General features: G+C 47.0%; 1 protein-coding gene across 1 annotated transcript in view; it reads left to right on the plus strand.

Annotated features, from left to right (window-relative positions):
* LOC144158228 (microtubule-associated serine/threonine-protein kinase 2-like) overlaps positions 1-15,449 on the plus strand; it is a 53,823-nt gene extending 38,374 nt beyond the window's left edge. The window contains exons 13-16 of the mRNA XM_077688939.1: positions 2,111-2,256; positions 7,621-7,805; positions 12,363-12,528; positions 14,757-15,449. Of these exons, the coding sequence (XP_077545065.1) occupies positions 2,111-2,256; positions 7,621-7,805; positions 12,363-12,528; positions 14,757-15,035 (776 nt within the window). The 3' untranslated portion in view covers positions 15,036-15,449. The remainder of the gene's footprint in view (positions 1-2,110; positions 2,257-7,620; positions 7,806-12,362; positions 12,529-14,756) is intronic.
* Positions 15,450-21,177: the final 5,728 nt, after the last annotated feature.

Consider the following 21,177-nt stretch of genomic DNA (forward strand, 5'->3'; position numbering starts at 1 on the left):
GCCAATTTTCGTCCCGGGTGATAGCCCTTCAATTCGATTCAAATCAGTAGTTTCCGAATTTTGTCGTTGAAATACGTCCACCTGCAAACGTTCCATGTTTGTATAAGGATTGGTTCCGTACCTCTTAGTGGATTATTCACATCAAAAGAAAGAAAAACACTGTTCAGACGAATACGAGCAGCGGCAGCGTTTTATCACATTTTCATGCACCTAATTTAAGGTCCTCAAATGGCAGGCAGGGTATTTACCGTACATAAACATGCACTAACCCCTTGTGCTTCTTCAAACATCATTATAGTTGTGAGGTGGACGCTAGAAGTAGTGATGCGGAAAGAAACGTAGGGTGAATGCCGATGGTTTGGCTACAAAACATGTAAAACTTCAGGAGATCTCAATGCTGGATGTATACAGGGTATGGTATAGATTAGATATAAAAACAGCGTGCAATGAAGCCTGCTGAGTTGCTCAGGGGCTAAGCTGTTGCGCAGCTGACCACGCGGTCACGGGTTTGCTTCCAGGATGCGGCTGCCGTCTTTCTAATAGGCATGAAAAACAAGAACACTGACGTGTTGAGTTTTGGGCATACGTTAAGGCTTCATTGGTGGTTTTATTTTGAACCACAGCTATACACCATGTACGCATAACAGCCAAGCGGCGTTCCATTTCCGTTTCGGAGTTTTGTTTTGGTTTCCGAATAGTTTCGTTTCCTAGTAAGTGCAGGCACGGCGCGTCGAGTTGCACCTATCGCCGTCCACTGGTTAGCTTCGAAAACTGTCGCAATCTTCTTGATCAACTGCTAAAAGTAGCGGGCTTTTCGGCCTCTGTGGTATTGCGAATGACGTTGCGGCTTCTAACGCACAAATCCGCGGTTGGAGCCCCAGCAATTCCACCTGTTTTTTTTTGTGTATTTCCGGGATATTTTTATGGGGAAATGCGCCCCGAAACCAATTGTACACATTCTTTTCATAAATAAGGGCGGTTTAGTATCTTTTAGGTCCGTTTAGGTGCAGAGAGGAGCCTACCACCACGTTTAACTCAAGCTGCACACCACCACAAGTGCCCGTCCTGCCCTGACTAGGAAGCGGAATGTCTCCACTCCTAGGTGGTTCTTTAGCCATAATTCTACACTATGGCGCTCCTCACAGTCAAAGTGCTGCTAGTTTTGCGTGTTAGGTACAAATTTGATGATTCGGGACGTTTAATATTTGTTTTTTTATGCCCCTAAACTAGGATTTCATAATCGTTATAATTTAGTTGTCACAACGGTGTGAATGAAATAAGTTGTTAGAAGAAAATTAAAAAAGAAAAAAAAACAAAAAAAACAGGAAAGGTAAAAATATAACGATGAACTAACGATATCAAAAGTATCTATCTTATAGTCTGCCCCGAAAAGCCAAAACGTGAATATGAAATGAAGTAATGATATCAAAAATGTCTAGTTACACCGCCCGCATGCAACCAAGGCAATAATAAACGGCCCTAAAAATTAACCGAAACGCGAATTAAAATATGAAGAAGCACCAACCATGCCACGCTCGGCAGCTGCACAAAAATGCATTAACTAGCCAAGAAACACATTTGATTTTTAGGAAGTGTAAGTGTACACATTTGGTCATTAGTAGATTACTTGTTGAGGAGAAAAAAACGTAAAACAATTAGAAGAGTAGTAAGATTGTCAACGCGCCACCGGACAATTCTGGAAATTTCCGCTCATTTACGGTGTATTATAACTAGGTTGACGTTTTTCCATGCCTGTAGTAGCTTTAAAGTATTCAGACAGTGTGAGAATGTTTTTGCATGAAATCATGGAACCGCGGATTCTCCTTCTTAGATACGTCGACACTGAAATCATGACCAGATGATAACCGGCTCGGGGTAGGGCTTCCGTGCGGTGCGAGTGAATTGCACTAGGGGGCATGCACACGTAGGCACTGTTGTCCAGAGTCAAGTGTACCATGTACCATGCCGCCATCCCGATCGACAGACTAAGCAATGCCGGCAGCATAATTAGAGCGTGCTAGAAACAGTTTGCACGTGTCGGTGTTCGCGTTGCTTGTGTGGAACTATTCATTCCTCGTATGGGTGCTTTTTTTTTCCTTTTTGTGATCAGGACTGAGCGAAACTCAGACGGCACGATCGTCTGAAAAACTGGACGTCATTCTTTTCCGGAGGAGAAGCCTCGGCAAGTTCTGGAGTTTCGGTGTAAACCTGGAGAGAGTCCGGGGGGAAGGCGACAAGTTCTACTACATGGTTGAGGTAGCCACCATTTTCGCATCATCGCTTAATTAAATCGTGGCGCTGCATAATGGGACACGACTTAAAAAGTAAATAGAACTTTTCCGCTAGCCTAAATAGATATGATTCAATTTAATTAAATTGAATTTGATATCTAGGCTTTGTACAAGACACATGACTGGTAAAAACACAATAGGAGGTCTCAAGGTCAAAACCGCAGGCAGGACCTCCAACATCCCGTAGGGGAATTATTGCGTAGAATGGCGAGTGTTTTCCTGGCAGCAAAGGTGTGAAAATACGGTACGCATATCAATACGCTCATATGCTTCTCTGTGATCGTCAGCAGAACTAGTAGTTGTCAGAAGAAATTCACTACACATTTAATGATTTCAATGTCATTATAAATGGGATGGGGACATTGTTGCTGCAGCTTCAGCCGACGGAAAGTGGTGCGTAAAAACAGCGGCTGTCACTCCGCCCACTCCACCGCCTTCACGTCAGTGATCAATGAAAGGTTGGCATAGATAAAACGGAGAAGGATGGGGTGGGGCTTACGAAACAGTTTGTACCGCATTCATTTAATTTCATTCGCCACAGACATTTAAAGGGGCACTGGAGCTCCAAATTGTGGCGATTCCCGTACCAGCTTCACAAATAACAATTTTCAGTATGCTGGAGCGCCCGCAAGCTAGAGCGTTAATGCCACCGGAAACAAATCAGTGCATGCCTTGGCGCGTGCTCACAAACCACAGGGCTCCAAGCAAGATATTGCGACGCTGCTCATTCCTTCATTCTTTGCTTGCGTTAACCCGGCACTGCGCTTCGTTATTATGTAAGCGCTGATGTGCGTGAGGTTTAATTTTGGTTTCGCCTCTAGATCCTGAAAATCAAAGCCATGGTTGCCAGCAACTGCAGATTTTTACATATTTTTTTGAGTAACTCACAAGACCCGCAGCTGCCTTAAGGACAGTGCTCATTCTTGCTATAGATCCATCATTAATGGTCACACAGTAGAGTGTTATTGCAGGACATAATACAGGGTAGCGCCATTTCGTTGACCAATGTCCCTCTTGCACATTTTAAACAACCAGCCAACTATGGTCTTAACTTTTCTTTCACGTGTCTTTCTTTCTGATTTCTGAGATCAAAACAACCGTAATGGGCGCCCGGGCAAAATGCCCGTAGCGAAGCTCCACAGTCGTCCATCGGTAGCATTTCTATCGGCCAAATGCAGCGACTTTATACACAGTCTAGGGGAAGTGCTGGACCGTTGATATTATTCATGCCGGTGCTTTCCGTTACTTGCGGTTATGTTCTCGCAGATAAAAGAGGTTGCGGCGTGTACTTGATTGTGGGCGTCTGACCGGTTATAACAGCTTACAAACAGTGAGGGTGTCAAAAGTACTCCTAAAAAGAGTAAGCATTCGTAGTATGAAATGTAGTGCACATTGTTACACTAATGTTTCTGTCGGGCCAAGTTCCATAGCACTTGCTTTTAGGTTCTGCGTGAACTGTAATACAGATCAAGATATCTAGAAGCGCCAATTCTGGCCTTCAAAAATCATTTGCGGATTCCAATACTACTCACCCCGCGGAGGTATCACTCTGCCCTCTTTCCCAGTCGCGTCCCTCTCTCGTCATCTGCTAGTTTGTTGTCTTTTTGCTGCTCGTTTGCTTTCACAGTGCCATCTACCTCAAAACATGTACAGCTGTGTGAGAAATCAGGATTATACCACGGCACCTCCGTCATCGCGGAGCTCTGCCGCATACGCAATGATCGCTCATTCCCTCTCGGAGCACTGGAAACATAAACAAGGCCGGGTGCGGTATATCGACGCAACCCCGGAGATCCAAGTGCACTTGCACGACAGTTAGTTCTGAAGAACCAAACAAAGAATTTTCGCAAGAAAGGTCACGCAGCCGACATCGCAATGGGTACCAGGCGTGGTCGTCTGCGTGTGAGCGCGGTAAAATAACAAAGCGGAGATGTGACCCCTTGTTTTGTTCCGTTGCCCACCGCCAATCCTGCGGTGTGCTCTTACAGCACGTATGTTGAGCGTAAACACAATGTTTACGAAGGTCGCCTGTGGAGCTTTGGCTTTGCCACAATGATGCACGCCGCTTTCGACATTTTCGTTTGGTGCACGCCGCCTTGGAATGTACTTGGAAAGGCACCATCAGCGGGGTAACGGAGTGCACGAATATCAATCGGAAATCTCATCTTACCTGCATCCACTTTTCAATTATCCCGGGGGGTTTGGGCAATGCTGTTGATAATGTGCGCCCGCGCCAAGTAAACTGCTGCGCGACAGGTACTCCAGCGCCAAATAAATAGTCACTGAATCAGACGACCAAACTGGCGCTATATAGACCACCGGCCATGCCGGAGGGAGGGTATGCAAAAGCGCTGAAATGACTCCGCATGGTAGTGCGCGTACGAGGGTGATAACGTTTGGCTCTTGGAAATTATTAATTTTTTTAACCTAGGTAATTAGTTAGCCGCCTTTGACTAATAATTATTATTTATCTATTCAACTATTCCGAAGGTATGCAATTTAACCCACTTAATCACACAAATAAACATGGAGTAAATTTAACTAGTGAACAAGTAAAGTTGTAGATGGGCGGATGTGTGTGGTCATGCAACGATGGAGGTGCCTAGATCAGTAAAGAGAGCAGAAGAGTGGGCACAATGGCGACAACAATGCCCATTTGCAGCGCAGTATACATTGACCTCCGAGAGTAAGGTCTGTTATGAACGGTGCGTCAAACCGGAAAAAAAAATACCGGTTCGGTTACGGTTCGGGTTCGGGTAAATACATTTCGTTCGGTTCAGTTCCGGTTAGGATAAATTATACATCGAACTGTTTCGCGAACCGGTTTAGAGGTTAATTATGAACTAAGTGCGAAAAAGAGTTTGCAGTTAAACGTTAACATAAAACTCAGATACAATTTTTGTTCATTCAAAGTACTGCTGTATTCAATAAACGTGGTGCAATATTAAAATCAACTTCAAACAATTAGGCCAGCTATTATAGAAAACGTACCAGCCACTTTTTCACCCAGCCCTTATGTCGTCCTAAGGAGTACATAAAGCCACCGCCAAAAGACATGAAGCGAATTTATTAATGCCTCTTGTTCAGTTTTGTTGTACCACTTGAATGCTCACAAGGAGTTAGCGAAGTTTTATATTTCCTCATTACTTCACTGCTGGCGTTGGGTAGCGGTCATTTTTTATCTTCCTTATCTTTTCTGGTGAAAAAAACTTCTTTGAGGCCATAATGGAGTTGAGCGACTTAACAAAGGCTAATTGTTTCAACTAAGACAAGGTTGGGCTTTGTTTTCACAGCACATTTAACGTCCTAAGCCAAGCGTGTAAGAAGACGCAGCACAAGAATAGCGCCGACCAGTGGCTGCGGCACCGTCGGTATCGGGCTTGTTCTCACGCCAACCAAAGGGCAGTGCCACCTGCATCCCTGTACGAAAACAATGCATAAAAACTTCTCCGCGAAAGGCCCACGCATGCACAACAGGGCATTCCATCCGTCTGTCGAGAGCACCTCTTCCTCTACAAGAGACTTTAGTCAGAAAGACTGGTGAAATAAGGGAACTAGAAATTCTACTGCCCAACGCTGGACCCACTTCACAATTCGAATGGATACAGTCTCTCGAATTTCGATCTGACACTTGAAATTTTTCATTGGCAAGTGCCTTCTGTTATCCCGCTGTTGTATGTTTTAGAAACTTACTTATGCGATACTCCCTTCACCATCTTTTTCTCACTTTCCTGTTGCATGGGGTTGGCCTCGCGTGCATAAAGGCGATGCCCCGAACCAATAAGAACTTATGTTTCCTCTACTCAGCGCAAGTGTGTTTCCCTTTCTTACTGTGTCCCGTCCGTCACGCTGTTGTTTTCATTCTTGCGACTACGTAGCAGCAGGGAAAGTTTCACCGCTATTGAGGTGCTACAAGTAGGCACATTTAGGGTTTGAGCCTTGCTTGTGCGCAACGCAACAATCTTGCTGCCTGGTGGCCCTGCACATTCCCAGCGAGGGAAGGGCAAAGCAGGTGCTTCGAACCCCCGGCGGGCAGCCGAGGGTGTGAGATTTCTTTTGCCCATCCCTGCACCCTGCTTGCTCGACCAGCAGCTACATACCATTGGAATATTGGTGCACGATCTTCCCCCGTGTTACGGACACGTACAGAGTTTTCGTAGAGTTTTGATTTATCTGAAGGACAAAATTTCGTGAGAGATTCCGATGATGCGAGGAAGAGAAAAGTCCCAAATCACACTGACCAACCCTCATCAACAATGGACGGCCGAACCATTTTGTCGTGAACCGGTAACCGTTATTTCTCCTTTCGGTTCAGTTCGGGTTCGGGTTCAGCCTCGTCAAAATAACGGTTTCGGTTCGGGTTCAGTTCCGGCAAAAATAACGGTTCGGTTTCGGTTCGACACTCTGGTTATGAACCAATCAGAAAGCGGCGTTGCGATTCTCCCAGGTCTAGAAAAGCCCCGTTTAATCTCACCGCCTGCAGTGACACACAAATGAAGTATCGCTACACAGCGCAGAACGCAGTGGCTGTCGAGGGCATTTGGCGCTCGGTCGAATCAACTAGTTTTGGTAGACTCAATAGCATAATTCTAAATATTCGAAAAAAAGAAGACAAAGATGACATAAAGATGTCTCATTGGGAGTCTACGTTGTCCGGGGAATAGGGGTCGACAGAATTTAGAGTTAAACAACAGAGCTCCAAGCAAACTACAAGCGAAATTCGTACTATTTTTCGTTCGGGGAAATGGAATAACTCAAAAGAGCTACCTAAATAAATCCAACACTGAGGTGATTCGACAGTAGACAATAATGAAGACTGACCCCGTAACTATCACCCCCTCCCACCTCCGTAACTATCCACGTAACTATCGACTTCTCAAAAGAAAATTGTTTCTACGAATACCTCATCTAAAAAGTCAGATTACTGTTTTGAAACGAAAGCAAATGCTGAGTGATGAGGCTTTGCCACATTCGCTTTGAGGCTAATTCTTCAGATGTCGCGACTTGTATTTAAGAGGGCAGCAAGCAAACATGCATACAGAAACTGCTACACAGCGTGCTAAAACGTCTCCCCACGGCTAAGGTACCGAGGAACCACGTGAATGCAGAAGGACCGGTTATAGAGCGCGAAAATGAACTACCCGTACACGCACGAAGAGCCGAACTGCAGAGACGTCGTGGGCCAAATGCTTAATTGTAGCGCAGTGAAGCAGAACAGCGATGCGGTTCAGTAAACGTTCTAACGGCGTCACTTAAGCGGTTCAGCTGCCGCGGTGTTGTGGATTATCGGTTCGTATAATCGTGTGCCTCCTTTTCCGGGCAAGCGCAGAGCGTGAAGCGCGGCAGCCCCGCGCAGCGGTCTCAGCTGCTCCAGGGAGACGTGGTGATCGCCGTGAACTCGACGGTCATCAGCAAGATGCCTCTACCGCAGGTCAAGAAGCTCCTCAACGCGTCCGGCGACCAGGTCATCATCACCGTGCTCTCCTCGAGCGCCTTCAGGATACTCAACACTCGGTAAGCGGGCCCCCCTGTACAACTGTTTCTTACAAAGCTACGCTACACGCTTCATTAACGTTGTGCAGCAGTGCAGAAGGTAGTTGAGTCGTGAAAACGCTCAAAGAAAAAAAAAAAAAAATTGTCCCAGTGCGGCTTCCCCACAACGCTTCAGAACGGGAAATCAAAGTGAAGTAAGATGGCAAGTCGGGCTAGTTGGTGCAGATTCTGATTCATGGTGAAAAACCCTGTGTTCCTTGCGCTCTTTTTCACCACGAATCTGAAATCAAAGTGACCAAATGCGCGAACTAAGCGAATCACGAGGCCCAGAGCGCGATTTTAACACATAATCCAGTATGCGCAGACACAACCATGCAAGGCGTGCATTGGCGCTGTTGTCCATGCGAAGATTACATTTGAGTATTTGATTTGATTTTATTTCTTGGCAAAACCAAGGGGAGGCTGAGACTAAAGCCGAACGTGGCCTGACAGAGGCCTCAGCCACCCGATTGACACAGTACATAATAACACGTCTGTTCACAAATTTAAGCATAATAGCACAATCGTAATAGAGAAATAGCACAAAGCAAAGTCATTACTACATTTCCTATGTATTATACAAAGCATAGGTCTAAAATTCACAGATGATCACAGTGTACACATAAACGCAGTAATTCGTACGCATTCACTTTCATCAGTTTCACTACTTTTTCACAATTACGTATTAATGTATTTTTGTTTGTAATTTTTTTAATTTCTACCTTTAGGGGAGCATGTAGACGTATATTTCAAACCCTTCAATATATATCAGTATTGCAAGCGTTTTGCTTAAGTAACACTTCTTTGACCTGTTTTTTAAACGTAAGTTCACTGGCGTCGAAGTTTAATTTTTCTCCCAATTTATTTAATATTTCAGTTGACTGGTACAGGAAAGATTGCTCACCATAGTTTGTTCTTACTTTTGGAGTGTGCCGTATTGTATGCCTGAGATGGTAGCCAGAAGATTTATTGTTAACTTGATTGTGGGTCCTTTGCTTATAAATGGCGTGCAGAACCTTCATGTAATAGATTTGTCAGCTCGTAGCATTGAATATTCAGTAAATAAAGGACTTGTCCTCAAATATGCGTAACAGCCATGATAATCGAAATATATGCGCAGAATTCTTTTTCCAATACAATGAGCCTGTTATAATTAGTTTTAGTTGTGGTCCCCCACACCAAAATCCCGTAGCATAGTTTCGAATAAATGAGAGCATTGTATAAGTTTTGTTTCAACCATAGTGGTAACAAATGGCCGATTCTATATATGAGATCTATACTTTTAGAGAGTTCGGTGGACAGGTGAGCAATATGCCTATTCCACGAAAGTTGTTCTTGAAACCAAACACGGAAGAACTTCTGTTCTGTCACTCGGTTTAACTTGGTTCCGTTGAATATAATCGACATTTCTTTCTCGACATTTTTATTGTACGGGCTAAATATCATGTAAGTTGTCTTTGTAGCGTTAAGTTGCAAGTTATTATCTAATAACCAATTTGATAATTGTTCCAAATAAACATTTACCATTGAGTGAAGTTTAATTGTATTATCAGATGTGAAGAATACGTTAGTGTCATCCCCATACATTACAAGTTATCGCGGACCTTCTATATTTATGATGTCATTTACATAAACTATAAGCAGTAACGGGCCTAACTTGGAGACTTGCGGGACACCTTGTTTTAGGTCTAATATGTCTGATGCAATGGAGTTTAGTTGAACAAACTGCTTTCTTTGAGTCAAATAACTTTTTAAAAGGTTACCTGCCACGCCACGTATTCCATATCTCTCCAATTTATTTAGCAAAATATTATGATCTATCGAATAAAAGGCTTTTTTAAGGTCTAAAAACAGTCCAATTGTGAACTGCCTGTTTTAAATGTTCGCAATTATTTTATCTTTAATGTACAGTAATGCTTTCTCTGTTGATTTATATTTTTGGAAACCATATTGATACTTCGAAATTACATTGTTTTTAAGAAAGAAAGTCGATAGTCTATTATAAATTACTCCCTAAAATACCTTGGAAAAAACTGTCAGGACAGATCTTGGCCCCTAATTGGATACATTGCCGTGTGCTCCCCCTTTATGAATCGGCGTCACTCTAGCAACTTTAAGTTCTTTAGGAAAAACACCGGTGGGCAGACATAGATTAATAATGTACGCTAACACGTCACTTACTTCTAGTGCCACGCGCTTATTCGCACTCGATAAAAACCCGTCAACTCCTGCCGCTGCATAATTATTTATTTTGCCGATAAGGTCCCGTACTTCGGTATCGTTCGTAGGTTCGAAAAAGATAGAGCTGGACAATCGTGGATTGCCAGTCGCGCCGCGGCGTTACTCACATCCCACACTTATGCTCATTCTTCGCCCAATTCGAACATTTGGTCGCGCTGATTTCTCGTTTGGAAGCGTTGCGGTGAAGCCGATCTGCTGTCACTATTGTTTGAAGGCACAGCCTACAACGCGCGGAATAAAGGATTCCCGTTCATTTCATCAGCCAAGCCATCTGCCTTCTCTTGATGGAAGCAGAAGCAACACCGTCTGAAAGAAAAAAAAATTACTTCAGTGCTTTCTTTTCTCCAAACGGCCAACATCCCGCCCAAGCCGTCACAAGGCATGGTAATATTGACTACTATGGTACAGGAAAGCGAAGAAAAGGGCAGTTTATATAAGTGTTTCCGGAGCAATATCGGTGAAATTATAAAAACTGTAAGGAATTTCTCCCCTCCTTTTACAGTGATGTGCGCTTGCCATATAACATATGCCAGTAACCATGATGTGTAGAAGCTCATTTATTACAATATATAGACGTTTATAACTAATGTGGATGTTTAAAAACATTCCGGTAGCTGCACCGCGTTCAGGAAAATCGGCTTTAGTTTCTCTGCGCTTCTTAATTCAAAAGAGGGCCACGTTGACGTTTAAGCATGCAAGATTGTAGTTTGTCCTCTCTTAACTCTATGGTCATGATAACGAGTACAAACGACAGCGCCACAGTCATCTCAGCCACTGCTAAGGGAACCTACCATGCTCTACTATGAACACATCATGGGGCCTCGGTTGTCCTTTAAAAGCCCTTAATAGAAAAAAGCCCGATTTCCAGGACTCAATCCATGTTTGCGTCAGCATTTCGCCGTCATTGCTAGGGAGAGCAACGTACACCATTTTATTCCCTTTGCATAAACATTTCAACCGCGTTTGGTGAACATGATACCGCTGTCGCTGGCCCTTAACGGCACAGAGGATTACTTGGATCGTTGTCCGAAAACCCCTACGTCACGGAAGGCTGCGGCAGGAAAGCCCTGGCAAGCAAAGGACACGACGATTCTTATTGGCTGCGACGTGCAATGCGACTCCGTTGGCTTCTGCTTTGCGGGTGATTCACTAGATGGCGCAAGCATGGCCTAAGGCGCCTAGTGTCGCACACGTCTACATCTTGAGGAGGACAGCCGGAGGTGCCAGTTCACTCTGCACCGACGAAGTACGAGGCCATCGCAAGACAGCGAAACTTGCTAAGCGACCTGCTGAAACAAAACAACCTACACCCACGATGTTCCCGACTATGCTGAAGGGAGCACGAGTGGCTGCGAAGCGAGCACCGCGAACTGCAGCGCGGCAACGTGCAACCATCAAGACCCCGAAGAGCAGGCAAGAGGCGAGGAAAGGGGTGCAGCGAGCGACGTGGATCAGCAACCAGAAGGTATACGTCAGCGAGAAGCAGCGGAAATGCGGCAGCAGATGCAGCGAGAAGCAACAGCAAACTCGAGCACACCTCGCCACAACACAAACTCAGTGACATAACTCAGCGAAGCACTCAGCGACAAGTAATGATCCACATTTACGCATCTTGAGTTGCTTAGATACCCGTATAGTTTTGTTGCTCGTTTAGGCTAGAGTATCGGTCAATTTTTAGTTTTATGGCAAAGGTGTACTGATCTTATTGGGAGGTGGGGAGCTCGAAACGGAGTTTTTTTATTTGAAAAAGACGGTTTTAGAATGGTGCGAAGGGGGGGCGGGGCGGTAATAATTTTGTGATTTTACTCCACCATGATGTGAAGTGAAAACTGGTGTCGAATGCCAATAACACTGTGTAGATTAAAACTAAACGAACTATTCGAGGCTGCGTCGTAGAAGTAACAAATGCTTTTTCACGGAAAATAATCACTGGTATTAATTCCATACATCGCTCTGTCTAATTTCAGTTTGTCACTCTGTCTACCTACTCCTAATTTCAGGCGATATGATTCCAATACGCTTTGTTTATCATCTAGATAAGGCAAGTTTCATCGCAATACACTTAGCCAGCATTGTCTTGAAACAGTATTGTTAATAAGTGACCTAATCTGCTTCACTTTCGCTCCTCTAACCGTGGCATGCAATTAAGCTATCACAGTGACATCTCTTTCCGATGGATATTGAGGGCTATATTTCCCAGAAATACATCTAATTTTAACGCTGACTGAAAACGTTTCATTAGCCTTGGGCGCGGACTTAATCGCCTTTTGGGACAACGGGCCTCGTCTCCTCTCACAGGAGAGATATCCAGGCCATTCTTAACTCGTGTCGGCGTGACACGATCGTACTACGAGCCGTGCGCGGAGGGTGCACGGGCACTACCAACGGGTACGGCTTCAAGACGATGGAGGTGAAGACGTACAACGAGCAGCAGAAGAGCCACACCAGGTACCACATTGTCCAGGTAACTGGCTCGCCTCGCTCAATATGCTTGGCGCAAACGCTGTGACACAGAAACTGTAGATCCTACCATATTAAATAATCGCACAATTCTCGCTTGCTTTGGCGTAGCTTGCACTGAGGTGGCGTATTCACTTCAACACTCCGTGCTGATTCTCGATATGACACTATTTCACGAGCACTAGCAATACTGCCACGCCACTACCCACAATAGTGCCGAGGCTCATCAGTATTACTCCCGGACTAGTCGTTTTTGATAACACGTGTTAAGCCGAAAGAAGGCAAGGCAACCGATATAAGACTTACTTAGGTTAGTTGGCCACTTGATACTATACCTCAGCTAGAGGAAAGGGGGTGGCAAAAAAGAACAACACGGACAGCATTAAATATACGATGACAGTGTGTTTTCAGAAACAAAATCGAAAAAATAACCCATGGCGCACGCTCATACCCACACCAAAGATCCTTACTTGAATGAGAAGATTTGCCGCATCGAAAATGATTATCTACCGCTTCGCTTGACAGATTCACACAAGGGAAGTTTACCAAGCTATTTCTTTTTTAATAAAAATGGCCCAAAATTTGTCGTTTTGGCTTGCAAGGAGAAACAGAGCAGGACATGAGTGCTAACATTTATTTCCCGCGTGCACAAGCCCCGGCCAGAATGGCCCACCACATGGCCCTCCACCTGCCAGCGCCTGAATGGCCGCCTGGGGCTCTCGCAACCTCTCGCTAACACATCGTCTCGTTTGGCCAACGCATTATTTCCGCAGAACCAGACTTCCACGTTACAGTCAATGAAGCGCGTTTTGTGTATTTCCAGGGGAGCAACCGGAGAGCAGGGCTGTTTACAGTTGTACAGAATCGTGAGTTTCGGGGCTGGGAACACCACTGGAATTCGCCGCAACTGACGACCGCTTTCTTTTGGCGGTGTGATAGGCAATAAATGTACGGCGCTGCCGCAGGTATCCCCTTAGATAGACTCTGTGATGTTCGGTCGGATGGCACCCTGACTTGAACTCTTTGATAAGCTCTCGACTACCTACTCAACTGTGTCGACAGAGAACACAGCGCTGCCAAAGGGTTCAGCATGGCGTCCCACGCGAAATGACGGTGTGAACGTCCCTCCTGTTAGCTTATGATTCAATAAGGTAGATTACCCTTACATTAACATTACCCTTACCCTTACCTTAGTGCGGCGAATTAGGTCTCTTCAATGAAGGAATGGCCTCAGGGGCTCACGAACATTCCCGCTGAGTTTTACAGCAAAGCTGTACATGGCTAGGGCCCCATGTGCTTTTCTGGTCCGTCAACAAAAACTCCCTCGGCCTCTATCCAAGGAAGAAGACGTCATAGACAGCCTTGGCTCCCTCGGTTCTTCGTAACTGTGGAGAGCTTTGGCAGTACGTATAATCTTTGAAACTGCCCGTGATTTCGATGACGACCGCGCAGTTAGGGCACACGCCGGGATGTTTGTACACCTCACGGAAGGAGGTCAGTACACGCCCCCGAACGCGTCTAGAAAGCAATTCTGCCATTGATGCTACTTAACTAACATGATGAAGTGGTCCCAGTGCGGGACCGCATAGCCCAGGGTTTCGTGTATTTTGGCTCAGCGGGTGCAAAAACACCTTGCGGCAAAGCCAACTTTGTCGAGAATGTTCAGCAGAAAATGACTCTTACTCTTTTGATATTAAAAATTTATTATTACATTTGGCCGCTAAGACGACTCTAGTATCACGGTGGACATCATTTACTTGCTGTAGGTGGGTAGCTCGTCAGAGTGAAGTTGCAAAGGTTGTGGAATTCCCGTCTCCTGCCAGTGCGTGGCCTTGGGCGGGAGGGGCGCGGACAGCCCCATGTTTGTCTACTGAGACAAAACGCTAGTCCTTTTAAGTTTCATGAAGTAACCGCAAAGCCATACGTATTTCCTATCGTTATCAAATTATAGGATAAGTAAATACGTGTGCACTCTCAACCATTTCTGGGATGTCTATTTTATACAACTTCGCTGGTCGTCCATCTTCCCGAAATGGTATGGTTCCCGATTTATGTGTGTCCTCGGTATACCAGCCATTTGTGTGTTTAGCTCAGGTGACGAGCGTAGGTGCATCTAGGAGTGCCTTTGTGCCCCGATATACCTGTATGCTTTTCTGGGTCTTGTAGAACTCTAGTGCTGCAGCCGTTCGAAATAGTTTGCCTCTCCTGCTTTCTTGTATTCCTGTGGTGCAGAAGGTAGCCAACTTAAACCTGGCCACTCCAGGGAAGACCATCTACCCGGGGGACATAGTCACGCATGTGGACGACATCCCGGTTGAGTCGTTCACGCAGGCCACGATGAAGACAACGCTGTCGAAATCCAAGGCCGAGGTGAAGATCACCATCGCGGCCATCTCTCCGCTGCGCAAGCGGCGGCCCTCGTACACGCGCCTGCACGAGACGGTCATGACGGACACCAACGTCGAGACACCCTCATCGGACGCCTTCGTAAATGAGGGCAAGACTGAGTGACTCTGTCCTGCCCTCGACCCATCTGTATATGTTGCTCATTATACTGTTTATTGTCATAGCATCGCTGTCGAATATGGTTCAGGGACAAGGCGCCTACTGCTCATGCAAGATATTGGGAAGTAATACAAGGATAATGACGGGAAGATTTTCTTTCAGTCTCCGCTGCTATCTAGTCGGCTGACAGCTTACCTGACCCCCGCAGCTCATACGTTCCCATTCGCCGCCCAGGGTCAACGAATGTCGCACCTCTGTAAGTAAGAAGCTCCTATCGGCTGCGAGTTAAGTTTTCAGCGCGTCAGTCTGGTGATTTGGGGCAAGTTTTATCTTCAATCGTTATGCCGGTAACGCGACAAGCATTGCTGCATAACACGCCCAGGACCGCGTGTAGCCGTTAAAATTAATAAAGATGTTATTAAAGCGACGCCTTCAATATGTCTCCGATGGCGTTTGACCCGTCAAACACGCACGACAGGAAAGCCAACTTTATCTTGTGGGGATGATGATCATGGGTGAAGTGAACGAAAAAACGCTTCCCGTGGTCGGAATCGGACCTGGGTCCCTGACGTTATGATGCCGACGTCTCTCTGATTGCGCCATTCTTACAGATCCGAAGTAGTTTGGATGTGAAGAGGGGTGCATGACGTGCAAAATTAGACAACAAAATCCGAAACCCCGCCGTATAACGACGGCGATGACTGAACGCGAAGATTTTTTCGTGCGAAATTAAATGGTGAAGGGTCAAAGTCAAAGCCGCTGGGATGAAAAGTCCAAACTGCTTGAGAGTCAAAGTCCAAGCTCAGGTGGCAACCAAAGAATCCCTCGCAAGAAAGGTACGCTTCAGTCACCGTCGTCGTTAGACGGAGGAGTGCATAATTTTTTTTTACGGCCTGTGTTGTTACAACCTTCCCTTTATTGCCGGTCCCTTACTCTGTTTACCCCACATGGTTAGAGCCAGACATTCCTTCTTAAGTGCTCCTTAAGGGCACAGGGTTACCCCCAAACTTCGCATGCATATCTGGCCATATTGGGGTAGATTTCTCTCAGCATCTAATAAAGGTATCTACATAATGTAGACATCAATTTGTCTCAAATCTTGTCCTCGTTCAACTGTAGTAGAATTAGGAACATCCCCCAAATTCAATTTTTTATGAATTTTTGTCTGTTAGTACCTGAATTTTGGCATTATTTTAGTATTAAATGTTGTGTAACCAGAAAAAACGGTTGCGTGCATATTTTCAATTCTGGTACAGTAGGTGTGGCAAGTTATGTAGATGACAGGGGAAAAAATCAGCTCGTTGTTCCGGAAGATACAAGAAATAATGGTACCTATGTAATAAAAAACATTGTTTTGAGATAATTGAGTTTAAAGTAAAAAAAGAGGAGAAAAACTACTTTTTTGCCAAAAACGTACACCACTGGAGCCATTTAAGTAAACAGCAGCAGGTTCGTAATCACCATCGAAGTCATTTCTTTTGCTTTTCAGCCTGTCGCCTGTCCTTCCTTGCTTATTTTGTGCACAATCGTACAGCTCTGCTCGCAAAGTATTTTCGCTTGTGGCCACCTCTTTGAGCCACTTGATGGTGGTGTTGCGCTCAGGTTTTGATCGAAATGATTTCAAAATGCTGGCTCGTGCGTTGCTATCATCATTGAATGAAAGAACAGCATCCAATGTTGCAATTTTGGGAGTGTGAAGCCCAAAAAAGACGTTGTTTTGTGCGCGGCTTCGAAGGAAAAATGTGGAAAAAACGTGCAACAGCATCTTTGGAATGCCCTCGCTGAAAAATCAGCTGTGCAATGGTTGCCAAGCAATTTCTTAATACAGCTGGTTCCACGAAATCGTTTTGATGTGGCACTGGAAGTTTCTTGATTGAAAAAATGACAATAAACATGGAGAAAATTCTCAAAGAGGATCTGGTCACTTGCTACTTGTTTATGTAAAAACTGTTTTTGAGCGTGAAGTACGACTTTCTAAGAAAAGTGTGAATGTTGAAAATGTGCTGGACTTCCCTAATTGCGAAGAAAAAAAAGTCATTTTTTTTAAATTTCGCCTTACCCTATGCCCTTCAGGCGATTGTTTGGTGAGTACCACAGTAACCTATCAAGTACTCTTTACAACGCAGACTTCCCTTGTATACTGATCCGTAACACGTTTAAATCGTAGAACGTGGATCTTCGGGGGCTTCGGGCCTAAAACTGAACACGGCCTTGCAACCCATAAACAAATTAGTATTAAGAAAAAAAAATTAAATGAGCGAAGAAGCAGCTATAAGACAACAGACAAAACTCCTTGAATGGCAGTGTAGTCGACCAAGACACGATTACGATCACTGATTACGACTTTCTGTGGTACATGGCGTAGCAAAATGTGTCGGAGCAGGAAGAGCGGTGTTTATATAGCAGTCTCAGTCACAGCTTACATATCGCAAGAGGTAATCTACGCATAAAATAATCCAGCGATTTCCACCTGATGAGGACGGGAAGGGTCCTAACAAGTCTATGCCAACTTTTCAAAAGGACGATATGCTGGATCCACAAGCTGAAGTAGGCCTGCCGAAGCACTTGTGGGATTTTGGTACCTTTGACATCGGGTGCAAAGCAAGTGGCGACATAGCGCTGAGTAGTTTTACGCATGTTGGGCCAATCAAAGCGTTCTTGGCTGCGTTGCAGAGTGAGCGCGATCGCCGTGAAACCGGGAGTTACGTCGTCGTCAATAATGACCAAGACAGTTTTGCGAAGGCTGTCGGGTACCACAACAAGAAGACGAGAACTGACGGCAGAATAGTTCACCTCGAAGTGCCAGTGGTTATGGAGGCAGAAACGGGTAGCAGGGCTTGGTTCGGCTGAAGAAAAAAGGCCCATCTCCCCGCGAGGGGGACTCGAGTAAATGCGTCGCATAGGGGGTGGGTGTATTGCGTTAACGTTTAGTGTTTGGGGAGTTGGTGGTAGTGAATGCGTTGTATCAGCAGCTTGTTGACGTAGTTTGAATGAGTCAAGGATATAAGGCGCGTTCGTAGCCTTTGATTCTGTGTCAGTTTTGTGGCGCAGTGGGAAGAGCACCATGCACCTCGCGTTCCGCCCACAGGTAGTGAATGCGTTGTATCAGCAGCTTCTTGACGTAGTTTGAATGAGTCAAGGATATAAGGCGCGTTCGTAGCCTTTCATTCCGTGTCGGCTTTGTGGCGCAGTGGGTAGAGCACCATGTACCTTGCGTTCCGCCCGCAGGGTTGTGGGATCGAAACCAGGCGCCGGTAACTGTTATTTCTCTTTATAGTGTAGGGGGAGGGGTGTGGACCTGTTGTTGAGAGCGAGGAGGGTAGCGTGATGCGGGAGAGGAGGAGTGGGGGAGAGGGCGCACCTGCGCGCTGAGCTGTTGCCGACGGACGGCGGACGCTACATGTGAGTTAAAGAAATGCTCTGCATTTAAAAAGTGACTACTGGGGGACAATCTACTACACCCGCGCGTGTAGTGTAGTGAAAAGAATAAAGCTCTCCCGCCCCGCGCCTCGCGCCGTGCCCTTGACGTCATGCGCGTGGTGCCGGGCAAGCATTCCTTCCAACATGGTGTCAGAAGTGGGATGTGCTGACCGCTGGTCTCCGCCGGAACGACACGTCAGCACACCCAACCAACCCTCGTTCTGAAGCCGCTTCTGCCTCGTCTACGGGACTTCCCTCGACTACAGACCTGCCTGCGACCTTCGCGAGCGACTAATCCTCGACGGCCAACAAGAGCGGCAGCGCTGCCTCGTTCCAGATCACGGCACCTGACCCGTTCACCTTATCACCGTCAGATTGGCCACAATGGAAGAGACGTTTCCTCAGCTACCGGGCTGCTTCAGGGCTCAGCGATCGACCCAAAGAATGCCAGGTGGATGCACTGGTCTACCTCATGGGACCCCAGGCAGAGGACATCTTTAATACCTCCAAGCTGACCATTGACGAGCAGAACTTCGCCGCAGTGCTTAAGGGCTTCGAGGACTACTTCATACCTCGGCGAAACATCATCTACGAGCGGCCGAAATTCAACACCCCAGTCCAGCTGGATGGCGAGTCTGTCGAAGATTTCGCAACAGCCCTACACGCACTAGCAGATTCTTGTAACTACGGGGAGCTACGCGAAGAGTTAATTCGAGACGGACTAGTCGTGGGCCTCAAGGACCATAAACTGTCGCAAACTCTGCAGCTTGACCCCAGCCTAGACCTAACGAAGGCTTTAACCATCGCTCGTCAGAATGAAGCAGTCCAACAACAGCAGGCAGAACTCTTATCGAGCACGCCAAAGGAAGCAGTCAACCTCGACGCTCTGAAAGCACGGCGAAGTAGACCCGCTAAAGACCCAGTTGCAACGCCACCCCCAACCACACACCACCCGAGGGGCTTCAAGAAATCATGCGGCTGGTGTGGCAAAGAGCGTCACGCGAGGGTCATCTGTCCTGCCAAAGACTGCGTCTGCCAGAAGTGCGGGAAAAATGGCCATTTCCAAACCGTCTGCGGCTCAGCAAATGCTCTTCGGAACATCGAGCAGGAGCCAGGTTTCCTGGGCCTCATGGAGACGACGGCTTCATCCAAGTGGGAAGTCTCTTACCTCGTCGAGTCACAGACCCTGGTCTTCAAAATCGACACGGGAGCGGACGAGACTGTTATCCCGGAGCGACAATTCCGACAGCTCTTCAAGCACGTCGTTCTGACTTCCCCGGACCGGAGGCCTCAGGGTCCAGATGGAAAGACTCTGCGCATCTCGGGACTGGCAAGGCTTCGTTTCAAGCTCAACGGCCGAGAAAGCGTGGAACAAGTCTACATCTTACCTGGTCTACGCACAGCACCACTTGGAAAACCAGCCATCACCAACCTTGGTTTGTTCACGTCAGTGAACAATGTGTTGGTACCACTTCCACTGTACGAGCAGATCAGGGCAGAGCTTCAGCGAATGTGCTTGGAAACCTTCTCAGAGCTGGTTAGAGAGCGCTATCTGAGTCCCGAAGAAATGAGCTACACCTACGGTGGCAACCCACCTTCGAAGCAGGACATCGAGGACAGCCCTCCCGAGTACATCCCGGACCCGATTCTGTTACGGCTATCGACGCCACCCGGGACTCCCCGTGGCGACCCCCTCCTACCCTCGCGGCAAGCAACGCCCGAGCGCTGGAAATTTCCGCAACCTCCCCCAGCAGCTTCCGTGCCACCACCGGCGCAGCGCCCGCACCATCCGCGTGGCAGCCCTGCTGACAGGCGCCCGCGGCACCCTCGCGGGGAGGCGAGTGAGCCGGGGTACAACAATTTCGCCAACAGGGGTGAATTGCTGCTCGAACCTTCGGTCTCCTGGCTGCCTGACGGCGAGTTCTTTCGAACCACCAGCGCGCTGGAGCGGCCACCCCCGGCGGATACGGAGACGATGCTGGAAAATAGTGAAGAGGCCCGTGCCGCCGTGCGAGGGGCATCCATAGCGCAGCAGCACAGACCATCAGAACAGCAGCACAGACCATCACGTATGAGGCAGTTTTCAGACTACACCCCGAGCAACGAGTCGCTGTCCGCATCGACCGAGGTTCTCCTGCCGGACCCCACAGCGACGGCCAAGAAGCAGAAGCGAGAGGACGCTCGCAGAAAAAGCAACGACGACGCGAGCGGAGGCGACAGCTTTCACCAGGGCGACACGGACGAAAAGCGGATCGACCCCAAGTCTATACCATCGCTGCGGTAGATCCGGCCGAGCTGGAACCGTACAGCGGTGAGCCGGTCCAGAGAGGCGGCTCCACCGGACTCCAAGCTGTAACCTTCCTTGAAAGGGGAGGATGTGGGACAATCTACTACGCCCGCGCGTGTAGTGTAGTGAAAAGAATAAAGCTCTCCCTCCCCGCGCCTCGCGCCATGCCCTTGACGTCATGCGCGTGGTGCCGGGCAAGCATTCCTTCCAACAACTACAAACTCTTGTCCTGCGTTGCTCTCGTTTGAATACAGGCGTCAGGGAACGACGTCCACACCGAGGGAAGGCACACATCGAAATTATCCGCGGCAGAGTCCGTTGATTCTAGTGGAAGCCGAGGAAGGCAGTCGGCATCGGCATCGGCATACTTGCGGACACTTTTTTTATGACACATTGAGTTCGTACTCTTTTAAACAGAGAGCCCAGCACGTCAGTCGCTCC

Source organism: Haemaphysalis longicornis, unplaced genomic scaffold (assembly GCF_048455015.1).
Source record: "Haemaphysalis longicornis isolate Haplotype H1 unplaced genomic scaffold, Haemaphysalis longicornis Haplotype H1 scaffold_1, whole genome shotgun sequence".
Classification (NCBI taxonomy): domain Eukaryota; kingdom Metazoa; phylum Arthropoda; class Arachnida; order Ixodida; family Ixodidae; genus Haemaphysalis; species Haemaphysalis longicornis.